This window comes from Pithys albifrons, chromosome 7, assembly GCF_047495875.1.
Source record: "Pithys albifrons albifrons isolate INPA30051 chromosome 7, PitAlb_v1, whole genome shotgun sequence".
NCBI lineage: Eukaryota > Metazoa > Chordata > Aves > Passeriformes > Thamnophilidae > Pithys > Pithys albifrons.
In genome coordinates, this window is record NC_092464.1 from 59,313,883 (window position 1) to 59,329,718 (window position 15,836).

Below are 15,836 nucleotides of genomic sequence, written 5' to 3' on the forward strand. Positions count from 1 at the left end.
TGGGGGTCCCAGTGTCGGTTCCTGGCAGAGCCCCTTGGTGGGCGGGGAGATGCAGGGACCCTCCTTGGGGTGTTGGTGTGCCTGGGTCAGGCCCTTCCTTGGCAGCCTGGAGAGGGGGGACCCCCCTGGGACCCCGAATCGGGGACCCAAAAAAGGAGGGACCTCCAGAGCCTCAAAGTGGAGAGACCAAAGAGGGGGAGCTCTTAGCAGGGTTTTCTAGGGCTGAATCTTGGTGTTTTGGGCTGAATCTTGGGGGTGCAGGTGCGACACATTTCTGCGTAAGGGGGTTTTTGGGGAGTTGTAGGGCCAAGGAAAGGGGGGGTGTAGGGGCTTGGAGAACTGGGATGGGGGGTCCATGGGGACCCTGTGCCCAGGAAAGGGGGGCCCAGGCACCCCCATGTGGGGGAAAGAGGTGTCCTTGGGTAGGGAGACCCAGAATGGCCAGAAAAAAGGGGTTCAAGATGTTCTCCAGTGTTGCAAAAAAGGGATGTCTCTGATCTGGAAAATGCAAGAGTCCCAGGGGTCCCAGAGTCAAGGAAAAGAGGGGTGTTGGGGCTGGAAGAGGTGGGATGGCTCGCAAAGGGAGTGCAGTAGCCACTACTACAGACCCAGCCACTCCCACTTACTTCCAGTTGCCCCCAGTGTGGTACCAGTTCCCTGCCAGCATAGTCCCACTTGTTCCCAATCACCACCAGTGTGGTTCCAGAGATTGCCCAGATGTTCCCAGTCATGTCCAGTTACTGCCAGTATAATCAAAGGTTGTTTGGGGCTGAATTTTGGTGTTTTAAAGGTTTTTAGCGTCACAAGATGCCCAGTGACTTCTAGACATGAACTTGGGCAAGAGGATCCCCAAGCCAAGTGTCTTGGTTTGAGCTGCCAAACTGCCAACCCTCCAAGACAGAGAGTCAGAGCCTCCCTTCCAACACCAAGGAAAGGGAGGAAAAGAAAGGGGAAGGGGAAAAAAACCTTATGGCCACATCTGTGCTAAAACTACATGTATTTTACAGACGGAAAAAGACAACTAGAAGAAAAGTACAAATTCAAACTCACACAAGTTAAAAGCAACAAGGAACAATTCCTTACTTCCCAATAGCCACACAAATTTCACTATTGTAACCCCAAATTATCTTAGAAGACTCAGTCCCCAGAAAGCCAGACCCGAACAGGGAGAGAAGAACCCACAACAAACATTTTACTTCCCAAAACAACTGCTGGGCCAGTGCTGGGCCTGGTCCTCCCCATCTCCCTGGGACTGCACCGTGTATCCTCCCAGCAAGAAGGTTGTGGGGTGACTGACCAAACCACTCCCACACTGACTCTACTGCCCTGGAAAATGATGTCGTAATATGGTATGGAATAAAATACTACTGGCTAGGAGGAGACAGCTGTTGGCTTAGCCCAGCTTAGATCAGCTGACAGCTCCAGGCCTAGTCTGAACTTCAAAAACTCAAATTTAGGCCCACCTACGTGAACCTGTGACATCAAGGCACTCACACCTTGTTTCTTCCCCCCAGCCAGGATTTCTCCTTCCCAAAGCTTGTCAGGATGGAGGAGGAGGCTGTGAGGAAGAGGAAGATGCTGCGGGACCCCGAGGCAGGTGAGGAGGAAGTCAGTGCCCCTTTGCCCCTCTCTTGTGCTGCATCTTCCAGCCCAGCATGGCCCCGGCTGCAGGACAACCCCGCTGCCGACGCCGTCCTGCCGGGGCCGGGTTTGTGGGGATGTCCTTGGCCTTCCCTGTGGGCTGGAGACAAATGCCCTGCCTGCCCTTGTTCCTTCCTGCCCCAGGCCCCGAGCTGAGCACGGAGAGCACGGAGGACAAATCCCCCCGGCAGAACCTGCTGGCAGAGGTCGATTTGAGTGGCTCCACAGCACAGGAAGTGACTGGGGAGGAAAATCCATGGAGATCCCATAGGAGGAGGAGCTCCAAACTCAGGACAGGGTGCTCCAAAGAGGAGAAACCCTCCATCTCCTGGGAAGGCAGTCAGAGCTTGAGCCAGAGCTCCGACCCGGTGATGCAGCAGCAGCTTCACACAAAGGAGAAGCGCTACAAGTGCTTGGAATGTGGGAAGAGCTTCAGCCAGAGCTACAGCCTGATTCGCCATCAGATGATCCACACCGGGGAACATCCCTACGAGTGTTCCGAGTGTGGGATGCTGTTTCAGACCAGCTCGCATCTCCTCACACATCAGCGCACACACACCGGGGAGAGGCCCTTCCGCTGCACGGACTGCGGGAAGAGCTTCAGCCGCAACGACACCCTCATCAAGCACCGGCGCAACCACACCGGGGAGAGACCATACAAGTGTAGGGAGTGTGGGAAGATGTTTATGAGCAGATCAGATCTCCTCAAACATCAGCAGACACACACAGAGGAGCGACCCTACAAGTGTGAGGAGTGTGGGAAGAGTTATCAGAGGAGCTCAACTCTCCTCAGACATCAGCGCACACACACAGAGGAGAGGCCCTTCTGCTGCACCGACTGCGGGAAGAGCTTCAACCGAAACTTCACCCTCACCATCCACCGGCGTATCCACACCAGGGAGAGGCCTTATGAGTGTGGGGAGTGTGGAAAGAGCTTCAACTTTAGAAGTAACTTTACTCAACACCAACGGACCCACCGGTAAAGGAAGACCTACAAGTGCCCCAACTGCAGGAACATCTTCATCCGCTGCTCCAACTCCATCATCCATTGGACGACCCACGTTGAATGATCCACAGTGACCCATGTTGGTCACAGACTTGGCGACACAAGTTGGGTAAAGAGTTGATGACCAACATTCTTGATGAGGCCTGTTTAGCAGAGACCTGGTGACCCACGTTCCAGGTGATCCATACTGGACAGTGCATTGGGTTTGTGTGGCCAGATTTTGTAGTGAGGGGTCTCCAGGGATGGGTGCTGTGAGCGGCTGTCAGAAGCTTCCCCCTTGTACAGCACCTGCCCTGACCCCCCTGAAGGTGAGGCTGACCCAGGTTCTTGTTAACCCAACCCTTGGGGCAGATTACATTTACTTTATCAATATATATGTATATGTAGGATTTAGAACAGTTTTGTTTGCATGTAAAGTAGGTTTGGAGCAGTTTTGTTTCCTGTCTATAGTGACATAAAAGCATAAAAATAACCCTTCCCTTCCCTGGCTCCAAGCCCAGCCTGTCCCCTCCAGGGGTGGGTGTAACTCCCTCTGCCCCTGGGTGGTTCCTTTGCCCATGGGCAGCAAAGTACCCTCTGCTTTTGCAACTGGATAATGTTGGAGCCATGAACCATCAGCATTCCATCCCCTGAAAAGTGGAGGCACTGGGGTCTGGTTCCACCACACGTGTTCCTGTGCAGATAGAAATACTAAATAAACATTTATCTTGCTGACAGCTGACCCCATGTCCAGCACCACCTCTCCCATACTCTGCCTTTATAATGTTACTGAAATCCTTGGAAACCATTGGGGTAATAAAACCTTCAACACCATCTTTTCAGTGTTGAAGAGTCAGACGTTCCTTTATTCTGGCTTTGACTGACAAAATTGCAGCTTCCACAGAGACACCAAGAGAAGACTTTTTTACCTATTTATACATTTTTCAGCAAACAAATAAATCAAATGTTCATTGGTTCTAAATTACATAATTCCCTTTCATTAATTAGTAGTCTCTCCTCTGTTGGTTATCGATTTCTTGCTTTTTACATTATATTTTAGTGTTTTCAGTATCTTTTTTCTTGGGTAGGGACTTTCCAAAATAAATACTGGGTCATTTTTAGCCTCTTCTTTATCTTTTGGTTTCTGCAAAATGTCCCTGTGGTCTGTATGTTCTGCATTCCAGATGTTCAGCCTCAACCACCCATCTCTCTCTTCCAGGTTTTGTTCACTGAGGCAGATCAGAGTTTATTTATCAAAACTTGAAGTTCTGGTACTTTTCACAAGTTCTTGCCACAAAAATACCTTAAGACAACTTTGATAAATGCTGGCCAAGTGTGATTTAAGGATAACACTTTACTTATCACCAATATATATTGATTTTAAAGCCTGATGCTGGGACTGGGAGGAGCTGGGGCCATACTGGTGGCACTGGTGGTGCTGGGAGCCCCCCTGGTTGAGGGTGAGGAGCTCTTGGGGGAGGGGGTGGGGAAAGTGGGGGTGGGGCAGTGGAAACTGAGGGGGAAAAGGGGTAAAAAGGGGGTGTGAGGCTGCAAAGGGAGTGGGAACCCCCAAAACCAGGAATGGGGGAAGGAGGTTGGGGATTGGGGGGACAATTCAAAAGGGGTGTTGGGACACCCAAATTTAGTGCGAGGGGGACAGCTGTAAACCACACTCTGAGGGAGGTGGGGTTTGAAGTCTTACAGGAAAAGGAGGGGAGAGGGAGGAAAAGGAAGGCTTTGGACCCCCAAAATGATCAGAAATGGGCTTAGACCCCAAAACCAAGCAGGGGGGGACACCCCCAACCTGAGCTGTGTGGGGAATTTGGGATTGTTGGGACAATGGAAAAGGAGTGGTATAGTGAGGAAAGGAGAGGTGGGTAACTGGGCAGGGGCATCTTGGGGGTCCTGTAGCAGGATGGTCTGCCTGGAATGGGGGAAAATAACTACTACAAGGCCCTGTTTGCAAAGCCCCCAGTGGGAAATGAAGAAGGGGGTCACCCTGCTTTTGGGGTTGAACAAAGCTGAAAGCGGCCTGAGTCAACCAATACTCCCAAAGTGAAACATCCTGAGAGGAAGGGGAAGATGTGGCAGAGCTGGGAAATCCCTGGATAAAGGAACTAACAAGTTGCACCCCTGAGAACTCCAAAGCTGCTGAGCTGGCACAGCCTGGACACACCTGACTGACAGGCCAGCGCTTTCTACTATAAAAGCCCAGGCCTAAATTTTAGAGATTGGGTCTTCTGACATATCCCTTCTTGGGGGGTGTGTGGAGGTTCCTGCCTGGAGCGGGGATGCCCCTCAGGGTCACTCCTTGAGGCTGAGCCAAAGAGCTTTGTCCAGGGTCGTTGGTCTTGGTGAGTGACATCACTCTCTGCTTAATGATTGGTTTTGCTTCAATCCAATTGTTTCAATATTGCTTCCTAGTGCAGTGTATGATAATAGTTCCTACAGCTTCTGTGCTGTCTAGTGAATAAATCTGAGTCAGATCTTTTTGTCTGATCATTACCATAGTAAATCATATACATTTCTATAAGTTTATCTGGTGTTCCATCCTTGATTGGGCAGGACAAAGTTGTACAAAGGTTCAGTCTCACCTGTATAATCCTTTACACAGAAACCATTGACAAAGTCTGGGGCTGGGAGCCACTTCCAGGCTCCTCTGGGAGAAGGACTTTAGAAACCCAGGGGGTGCTGGGAGGCACTAGGGGTCTCTGATGGTGTTGGGGGTCCTTTTTGCATCATGTGACTGAACGGGACCTTTTCTAGGAGACTATGCCTGCAGCTCCCTCTGTGCCTGTGACAGGAATCCTGTGTCTGTCTGTGACCGCTCTGTCCTTTGGCAGCCTGGAGACTTTTGGAATGTCCCCACGGAGCCCCTGTGACTGTCTGTGACCTCCCTGTCCTTTGGCAGCCTGGAGACCCTTGGAATGTCCCTTGGAGGCCCTGTGAGTGCCTGAGACAGGTTGGTGCTGGAGCAGCCCAAAGTCCCCTGGGATGTCACCATGGAACTGCTGTGACAGCCTCTGACCACAGAGCTCTTTGTCACCCCCAGAGACCCCTGGGAGGTCACCAGGGAGCCCCTGGGACAGTGTGGGACCTCATGGCTCTTTGGCAGCCTGGAGACCCCTGGATCTGAATGTGTGCATGACTTTAACTCAACCCAGAAGTTTTGTTACTTTTACCCTTCTGACTCTCCCCCCCATCCCACTGATGAGAAGGGAGTGAGCGACTGTGCAGTGCTCAGGTACTGGCTGACATTGCTCAACCTTGACAAATGGAAACTCCACAGGTGTCTGGGATGCTATTCCAGTGCTGAATTCTTCCCTTGATGGGTTTTTAAATTATAATTTTTTATTCTTTATGATAAATTAGTCCAGCTTTACAGATCTCAGTGCAAGACATCACAGCAGGGGAAGTTGCCCTTCATATCTTTTAACATTTGAAGCTGATTCCATGCAGGGACACTGCCCATAGTCCATGAGGTCTAGGAAGTGATTGCTCAAATCCAAGAGGAGTCACCTCCTCATGGGTTGTCTCACCCTCTGGGGCTCATTGATGACTGGCCACAATTGCACTATTTCTACCTCACATGACATTGGTCAGACACAGCTTGACAGAGTTGTTGTGTTTGGGATCCACTGTGGGATCACTTTGTCCACAGAAGTTTCTTCAGGGCAATTCTCACTTCCTTATTCCTCAGGCTGTAGATGAGAGGGTTAAACATGGGAGTCACAATTGTGTAAAACAAGGCAAAGTATTTGTCAGGATCTCCGGAATCCCTGGAGTGTCCCTTTAAGTAGATGACTGTGGCTGAGCCATAGAAGAGTGTCAGCACCATGAGGTGTGAGGAGCAGGTGGAAAAGGCTTTGTGCCTGCCCAGAACTGAGGGGATTTTCAGAATTGCCCTGATAATTTGAATGTAAGACAGAACTATTAGGCAGAAGGGAAGAACTGCAAACCCCAGGATGATGGTGTGCAGCACCACTTGGTTCCAGAATGTGTCTGCACAGGCCAGGTCCAGCAGTGGAGGGACGTCACAGAAGAAGTGACGAAGGTCGTGGGAGGCACAGAAGGGCAAAGTGAACAGCTGGTAGGTCTGCCCTACCTGTACTGGTGTGGCAGCCCCCCAGGAGCCCAGCACCAGCCTGGTGCAGAGCCCCCTGCTCATGGCCAGGGGGTAGTGCAGGGGGTGGCAGATGGCCACGTAGCGGTCGTAGGCCATGGCAGCCAGGAGAAGGCACTCGGTGCTGCCCAACAGGACCAGGAAATACAGCTGGGCAGCACAGCCAAGGAAGGAGATCCTGCCATCTGCCCTCAGGACACCCACCAGCATTTTTGGCAGAGTGACTGAGGTGTAGCAGATCTCCAGGAAGGACAAGTTCCTCAGGAAGAAGTACATGGGGCTGTGCAGGCTGCAGTCCAGCACTGTGATGAGGGCAATCAGGCTGTTCCCTGCCAGCACCACCAGGTAGATGACCAGGAGCACAGTGAAGCACAGGCCCTGCAGGCTGGAGTGGTCACAAAATGCCAGAAGAACGAATCCAGATCCAACGGTGTGGTTCTCCAAGCCTCTCCTTTGGGACATTTTCCCTCTGCAGAGCAATCCAAGCAGCAGCTCTCAGAGGGTGCTGGTGGCCCCTCTGCCACCACACGCACCTGAAGGCCAGAGAAAGACTCCAAACACCACACACAGGTGGCTGCAGGAGAGCTGGAAATCTAACAGGGCTGTTTGCTGCAGGGAGGATTGCAGAGGGAGGGAGGAACAGAATCCCTGAGCCTGCAGGACCCGGCGATGCCACAGAGAGAAGAGAATCTTGCCTTGCTTTTTCAGAGGTGATTTTATTAAATAGGATGCCTGGGGATAAAAGAGAAAAGGAAGGAAATGGATAAATACCAGCCCCTTGCAAAACCCTGTTGTTTACATTCCTTGTCCAGATCTTTAGAGATGCATTTAATGTTAGAACATTGAGTAGAAACAGGGTGAAAAAGCAGGAAAGTGATGAAAATGGGGAAGACAAAGCAAGGCAAGGCTCGGAGAGGAGAGGCAATCCTAACACTGCAAGGCAAGGCATGACTCAGTTCTTAGGCCTTAGGCAGAGAGATTAATCCCAGCTCTCCTCACATGTAAGAGCTCACCCCCTGGTGCTCTGTCAGACCACAAAGATTTGGGAGACTGTTGTAGATCTGAATCCTTCCCTTTTACCTGGGGAGGGGCATCTCTCTTCCACTGAATCAGGTGACTCTGATGCATCCCCAGAGCATTTTAGCAAGACAGATAAGCAACAGTTTATGTCTAAATAAAAAGTTTTCATGGTGTTAAGACACAGGTTGGTGCAAACAATGCCCCTTTTCAGCAATGCAGTTTTCAAGTCATTTAGGGAAGAAATGCTTCAAAGTGGGTGATTTCCCCACAATATCCAACTTTCCTGTGCAGGTCAGGCTTTTATAATTTCTGGATGAATCACAGATAATTCAACATTCCTTACCTTCCTTCTCTGTCACTTGGATTCCTGACCCCTTACAAATCCAGCCAGAGATTCATTCCCTCTGATCCCAGCCCTGCAACACTTTGCAGACCCGTGCAAGCCCCCAGAGAGGCAGAGCAATGTTCTTGCTGCCTGGGGAGCTGAGCCTTTCCTTTGCATTCCCCACCCTCCCAGAGCACAGAGACTCCCTGCAGGGCACACAGACAGGGTGTGAGCTACAAGGCAGCACCTCCATCACAGGTTTCTTCTAAAGATGTGACAACTCAGCTGAGAGGTGTTTCAGAAACTCAGTTTGGCCTGGGGAGGGAATATCCTCTCCCAGGTGAGGACTGAGGATGCTGCTGCATCTCTCAGCCACCAGCAACACCCTTGGAGAAGTCTTCTTAAACTCTGAGGTATTACTGATGAGAAGCAGGTCAGAGAACATGCAATAAAGTGTCCAGTTAGCACAGGGCATTTCTTCAAGAGAAAATCCTGAATTCACACAAACACATGGTCCTAATACTTTGCTTATTTTCCCATAGTACTTGTGCCATTTTCCTGTGAGTTTTATCTGTCTCATTGAGATGTGACTCAAAAATTACAATATAAAATCAGACTTCACATGAGAGTAAACTCACCACATGATTGTTTCCTAAACTACCAACTGAATGATACAAATATACAGAAAAAAATAAATATTCTCATTGCAACCCAAGACATTGAGATACTCACATTTATTTTAATGTAATGCTTTAACTCAAAGCAAACATTTCCATGCAGGTTATCCACATACCAGCAATCCCTGCTTGTAGCCAAATGTTCTCAAAGTTACAGCCTACTATTTTTAACTCTCAGGTGTCTCAGAGCTGCCAAGATCATGGGTGGAGCCCAGAGCAGGCTGTCTTTGCTCCCAGCAATCTGCCAGAGCCCTTGTTCTGGGGTGCCAGTCCCACAGACAGCACTTCCTAAAGCTGAAGGAAGTCTGAAAAGGAAGAAAGGAATCTTCATCCAAGCCAGGCTTTTCTCAGCATCAGAGCTGCCTGCACAGAGCCTTTACCTCCCTGCAATCGTGGTCTCCAGGGATCTGCTGGAAGGAGTCCCTGGGGAGGCTTTGTCAGGAATGGCCCCTGGGGGCAGGGGGGGCTCCTTAATGTTTCAAGGACCTGCAGGTTTTTCAAACAGCTTTGGCTTTTGCTTTTGACTTTGTGTCTCTGAAAGGTTTGTGCAATTTTGTCTTCCTGTGACCTGCTGTAGAGAATCCCTTGAGATTCTTTTGTCAATAACCACACTCAGTGGGGCTCATTAATGCTTCAAGGTACTCAAGGTTTATTAAAGTTTTCTTTTTGACACTAAGTCCATGAGAGATTTATGGAATTATAGCCTCCAATTATCTGCTTTAATTAGTCCCTTGAGAGGTTTTGTCAGTAATGACACTCAGTGGAGCTCATTAGTTCTTCAAAGTGCTTCAGTTTTTTAGGGCTAGTTGGGCTTTCCTTTTGATACTGAGTTTTTGAGAGGTTTGTGCAATCATGGCCTCCAATGATCTCCTCCAGTGAGTCCATGAGGAGCCTGTCCTGGTAATGAGGTTGCCTTTTCAGCTCCATAACTCCCTGCAGTGTCACAATGGCCTTTTGCTTCTATGGTATCTCATGTTGTCCTCAGGTTCCTTGTGCTCCGTAGGTATCTGCAGTGTGTCAGGGGCCCCTTGGATCCATGAGGTCTGTGGTGCTTCAGAATTCCTTTGGTTCCATGACACCCTGCAGTTTGACAATGACCATTTGACCCTGAAGTGTCACAATTACCCCTGGATTTGATGAGGTTCCACAGTTTCTCAGGGTTCCTTTGATTCCATGAGACCCCACATGTCAGATGGGCCCCTTGGTTCCAGCAGGTTCTGTGGTGTTTCCATGGGGTTCCACACTGTCCTTGCTGGAACACACCTGGTTGGATGTTGCCCCACCTGCAGAGCTGCCTCCGGCTCTGGGGTCCCAGCACAGCAAGGACATGGAGCTGTTGGAGCGAGTCCAGAGGAGGCACCAAGATGATCAGAAGGATGGAGCAGCTCTGCCATGAGGGAAGGCTGAGAGAATTGGGATTGTTCAGCCTGGAGAAGGGAAGGTCTTGGGGAGACCTAATTGTGGCCTTCCAGGACCTCAAGATCCAACAAGAAAGATGCAGAGAGAGTATTTACAAGGGCCAGGGTTGAATGAGAAATGTAGTCCAGTGGAAAGTGTCCAGACTCAGTTGTCCTCAAGTGATGGGGGTCTGAGTGAAGTCCCCATAATCCAGGAGTATATGCTCAGTGCCACTGAGACCCCACAAGTCCCTGGCCCACATGAGATTCACCTGAGGGTACTGAGGGAGCTGGAGAAAGAGCTGGCCAATCCACTTACACTCATTGCCCAGCAGTCCTGGTGAACTGGAGAAGTCCCAGCTGACTGGAAATCAGCAAATGTGATGCCCTCCACAAGAAGGGTTGCAAGGAGGATCTGGAAAACTCCAGGCCTGTTAGGCTGACCTTGGAGCCAGGAAAGTCCATGGAGCAGATCATCCTGAGTGCCATCACACAGCACAAACAGGACAACCAGGGGATCAGGCCCAACTAGTGTGGGTTTGAGAAAAGCAGATCCTGCCTGACCAACCTGATCTCTTTCTGTGACAAAAAGACCCACTCAGGAGATGAGGGAAAGGCTGTGGATGTGTCTCTCTGGAATTCAGTACAGCCTTTGGCACCACCTCCCACAGCATCTCCTGCAGAAACTGGCTGCTCATGGCTGGGATGAGGGAACTGTTTGCTGGATGAAAAACTGTCTGATGGCCCAGAGAGTGGTGGGGAATGGAACTAAATCCATGTGGGGCTGGTCACTGGTGGGGTTCCCCAGGGCTCAGTGTTGGGGCTGGTCCTGTTTAACATCATTATTGAGGATCTGGACAAGGGGATCGAGTGCACCCTCAGTAAATTCATGGACAACACCAAGGTGGGTGTGACTGTGGATCTGCTAGAGGGATCTGGACAAGCTGGATCAATAAGACCAAGTGTCAGGTCCTGTCCTTGGGTACCAACAACCCCTTGGAATGCTCCAGGCTGGGGCAAAGTTCCCTGAGACCTGTTCGGCAGGAAGGGTCTTGGGAATGCTGCTTTAGAGTGGCTGGATGTGACCCCAAGTGTGCCCATGTGGGCAAGAAGGCCAAAGACATCCTGGCCAGTGTCAGGAATAATGTGACCAGCAGGACCAGGGCAGGACTGTCCCTCTGTACTGGGCACTGGAGAGGCCCCACCTTCAGTGCTATGTCCAGTTCTGGGCCCCTCACTGCAAAAAGGACATTGAGGGGCTGAAGCATGTCCAGAAAAGGGAATGCAGCTGGGGAAGGGTCTGGAAAACATGTTGGTTGAGAAACTGGTGTTCTTGAGTGTGGAGAAGAGGAGGCTCAGGGAGGACCTTGTTGCTCTCTACAAAGACCCAAAAGGAGGTCTTAGTGAGCAGGGGTCTCCCTCTCTTCTGCCAAACCTATTGGGACAGAAAGAGAGGAAAGAGACTTGAATTGCATAGGTCAAGATTAAGATTAGATATTAAATAATACTTTTATTCAGTGAAAGGGTGCTTAGGCAATGAAATAAGTAGCCCAGGTAGATGGTGGTATCGCCAAGTGCTCAGGTGGTGCTTGGATGTGGCACCTTCGAATACGATTTAGGGGTGATTATGGGGTGCTGGTTGACAGTTGGACTAGAAGATCTTGAAGGTTTCTCCCAACCATGATGATCCTGTGATTCTCTGACCTGTCATCACTGCCTCCATGTTTCTGCTCCAAAAAAATCCTGGGGATGTTTTCTCAGTTGTGTCCCTCAGTGGGACTCATTAGCACTACAAGCAATTTTAAAGTTTGAATCTGACTTTTGTTTCTCAAGAGGTTCCTGTAACTTTCCTCATGGTCTGATGTTCAGGGACTCAGCACCAAATCCCCCAGAGGGCCATTAAATGCCCTGGGCTGTTGCTGTGCTGCTGAGCTGGGCTGGGCTCCTGGCACGCAGGGAGCTCCTGGCAAGCGGGCAGCGCTGCAGAGAGACAGCTCTGCCCAGGAGCAGCTCCTGTGCACAGCCCAGCAGGGCTCAGGGCACTGCCAGGGCAGCTCAGGGACACCAGCAGGGCACAGACAGAGCTTAAAGGGGCTCAGCATTGGGAGGATGACTCAGAGCTCTTGGAGGAGAAATCTTTGCAGTGCTGGACACGGTGAGTCTGTGGGTGCAGGGCAATGCAGGGGCAGCTCCTGGAGGCATCTCCTAAAGCTGGCCCAGCCCCAGCTGATGGGATGTGTGAGGAGGGGGCTGTTGGGGGACACTTCGGGATAGCTGTGGAGCTGGGTGTGCAGCCAGGGGTGCCCAGGGCTGGTGTGCAGAGCAGGGTCCTGCAGCCCAGGGTGCTGTGCTGGGGCAGGGACTCTGCTGCCTGGCAGGGTCAGCTCTCAGCCAGCCTGAGGAGCTGCTCACAGGGCTGGGGGAGAAGGAACAAACCATGATAGGTGATGGCAGGTTCCTTCCACTCTCAGGGTGCTGAAGGTGGCTGGCTGCTCACAGCTCCAAATCACAACAGGACATTCAAGAATGGAGTTTTAAAGAAGCACAGAAAGTTTTGTGACACATGACTGGAATTGATACTGCTCTTTATGTCTTCTGCTCTGGCTTGCCCAGGTAGGCAATGGGACACAGAAATTAATTTCTCGGTCCAGCCGCAGGCACAAAAATTCTCCATCTTCTACAATTAGAACTGAATAAAACAGGCAATATGAGAAATCACCACACTGTGCCCTACAGGCACCATCAGTGTCCCTTTTCCACTCTCCTCAGGGTTGCTCTGACATTGCCATCAGAACCTGCACAGATATTTTTCTCTTTAATCAGCTCTGAGGCACCACAAATGGAAGTGCAGGGCAGATGGGAAACAGAGCATTCGACACTGTATCTATCTGTGCTGACTATGAACTAAAACACTGAGAGCTAAGCAATATTACCTATCCCATCCTAAAAATGTTCACATTTTCATTAACCAAAAATTAGAATATTTACACCTAAAATTAGCATGTGACAGATATGACTGTAGAAAAAAATTAAGGGAAACAAGTAGAACAATACTCTGACAAAATCACTATTAAGTTCAGCTAAGCTTGTCTTCTGCAGTCCAGAATCTTCTGCAATAAGAGCAGATAGTTTAATTCTGTTACACCTGCCATCCCTTGGGCTTTCTGGAACTTTCATGAGCCAGTCTCCATGTGCCCACTGCAGCAGGGCTGAACTAACTCTTTTTGAGCAGCATAGTAAGCACAGAGAGAGAAAATGAATCCAAAATTAGTGAAGTAGACGGGAAATTCTATGAGCTATGGGCTGATTTTTCCGTTAGAAGTCTGTCCTAAATAGTCTCTATCTTTTCCTTCTTGAACAGTGCTCCATGCCCAGGGGAAGCTCATGTCGAACAGCAGCTCCATCAGCCACTTCCTCCTCCTGCCATTGGCAGACACGCGGCAGCTGCAGCTCCTGCACTTGTGGCTCTTCCTGGGCATCTCCCTGGCTGCTCTCCTGGGCAACGGCCTCATCATCAGCGCCGTAGCCTGCGACCACCACCTGCACACCCCCATGCACTTCTTCCTGCTCAACCTGTCCCTCACAGACCTGGGCTGCATCTGCACCACTGTCCCCAAAGCCATGCACAACTCCCTCTGGGACACCACAACCATCTCCTACATGGGATGTGCTGCACAGCTCTTTTTCTTTGTCTTCTTCATTTCAGCAGAGTTTTCTCTCCTCACCATCATGTGCTACGACCGCTACGTTGCCATCTGCAAACCCCTGCACTACGGGACCCTCCTGGGCAGCAGAGCTTGTGCCCACATGGCAGCAGCTGCCTGGGCCAGTGGCTTTCTCAATGCTCTGCTGCACACAGCCAATACATTTTCCCTGCCCCTGTGCCAGGGCAATGCCCTGGGCCAGTTCTTCTGTGAAATCCCACAAATCCTCAAGCTCTCCTGCTCACACTCCTACCTCAGGAAGTTTGGGCTCATTGTGGTTAGTGCATGTTTATTGTTTGGTTGTTTCATTTTCATAGTTTTCTCCTATGTGCAGATCTTCAGGGCTGTGCTGAGGATCCCCTCTGAGCAGGGACGGCACAAAGCCTTTTCCACGTGTCTCCCTCACCTGGCCGTGGTCTCCCTGTTTGTCAGCACTGGTGTGTTTGCCCACCTGAAGCCTCCCTCCATCTCCTCCCCATTCCTGGATCTGGCCCTGTCAGTTCTGTACTCAGTGGTGACTCCAGCAATAAATCCCATCATTTACAGCCTGAGGAACCAGGAGCTCAAGGATGCTGTGAGGAAAATGATGACCAGATGCTCTCCAGATGCATGACACTAACTTTTGTTTTCTGCATAGTATTCAGAATGGAACTCATTTCAAGTCCATCCTGCCTTCTCAGCATTTTGATGGGGGGCATTGGTTCATCTTGTCAAGAGTTTGTGCACAATTAATCTTTTTAATTAATCTCTATTCAAATCCAGTGTCTACCTTTTGTATTTGACCCAGAGACTGTCTAAATGAGAATAAAGGACTGTGGAGTCACTTGTTTGATCCTTCTTAGGCATTCACAAAGGACAGGTCACTGCAGGACAGTGCATGTTTACAGAGAGGAGGGGTCTGTTCAGAGCTGCCTTTTCCACTTCCACACTCTCCTTCTGAGCCCCTGTGTTGGTCCAAAGCCTTGGTCCTCTGCCAGGTTGGTCACATCCTGCTGTGTGTCCATCCTGGGCTCACAGCCAGGGACAGGCCATGGGCACTGCTGGGACACAGCTGGGCTGCACAACAGCAGCTCCATCAGGAAAGGGCTTCTCCTGAGGGCAGGGCAGGAAGGCTTTAGGCTTCCTCCAGAGTTGTTCTTAAGAACATGCCAAAGGAAGAGACATTCAAGAGGCTCCTTGTGCTGCTTTGTCCTCCCTGGGATTCAGTGTGATTAGATGATTGTCCCAGTTTGGTCCTCAAGGGACTTAGTTCTGCTTCAGGTTTTGCTTGCTGGTGACCAGTGTCCATGCAGACAGGAAATGGTTTATGATGATCCATCCTGGGTTTCCATGGCTTGTGACAGGGCTGATGGCAGGTGAATGTTTTTCCAAACAGACTTGGGAGCTGCCAGGAGAACTCAGGGGACCTGCAAGGACAATTTGTGCAGGGAGTCAGCAGGAAAGTTTTGGCACTGATCATGAGCCTGTTCAGCTTGGTGTGATCCAGAGATAAAATTTTAAAGTCTTGGTGTGAACTGGAAAACGGCTCTTCAACCACAGGGACTACAGTGAGTTCAGGAGAGGCATTCTTTCAAATGATAATTTTCTCTTCATGGATCATAGGCTGGATCCAGTGGAGCCTCCAGACCCATCTCCCAGCACTGGAACAGGGCAGGGCCCCTCTGAGCACCCTCCATGGCCACACAAGAGCTTGTGTAGCAGGGGGTCAGTGGCAGGAACCACCATCAGCTGGCTCTGCCTCCCAGCCTGACCAGCACAGCCCAGCAGAGCCCCCCCATGGCCCCGGGCACCACAGCCCCTGTGCCCTGCAGAGCAGCACCTCCAGCTCGGGGGCTGTGGGGAGCACAGGGAGGGGCTGCAGGAATGGCTGGTCAGGCCGGCACAGACGTGTTCCCCCGGGGAAAGGCTCTGTGGGGAGATGGGATGTGCCAGGAGAAGAGCAGGACAGGCTGTGGGTGCCCATG

The 15,836-nt window shown here is 50.7% G+C and overlaps 2 protein-coding genes across 2 annotated transcripts in view; one reads left to right on the forward strand and one right to left on the reverse strand.

Moving 5' to 3' along the window:
- Positions 1 to 1,954: 1,954 nt before the first annotated feature.
- The window catches only part of LOC139673816 (zinc finger protein 850-like), a 554,262-nt gene continuing 540,380 nt past the window's right edge, over positions 1,955 to 15,836 (forward strand). The window contains 1 exon segment of the mRNA XM_071559637.1: positions 1,955 to 2,565. Within this exon segment, the coding sequence (XP_071415738.1) occupies positions 2,013 to 2,565 (553 nt within the window). The 5' untranslated portion in view covers positions 1,955 to 2,012.
- Positions 6,273 to 10,842, reverse strand: LOC139674257 (olfactory receptor 10AG1-like). The gene is made up of 2 exons (XM_071560445.1): positions 10,831 to 10,842; positions 6,273 to 7,187 (listed from the first exon to the last, which is right to left on the reverse strand). The coding sequence occupies exons 1-2, from the start codon at positions 10,840 to 10,842 to the stop codon at positions 6,273 to 6,275; spliced, it is 927 nt and encodes a 308-aa protein (XP_071416546.1).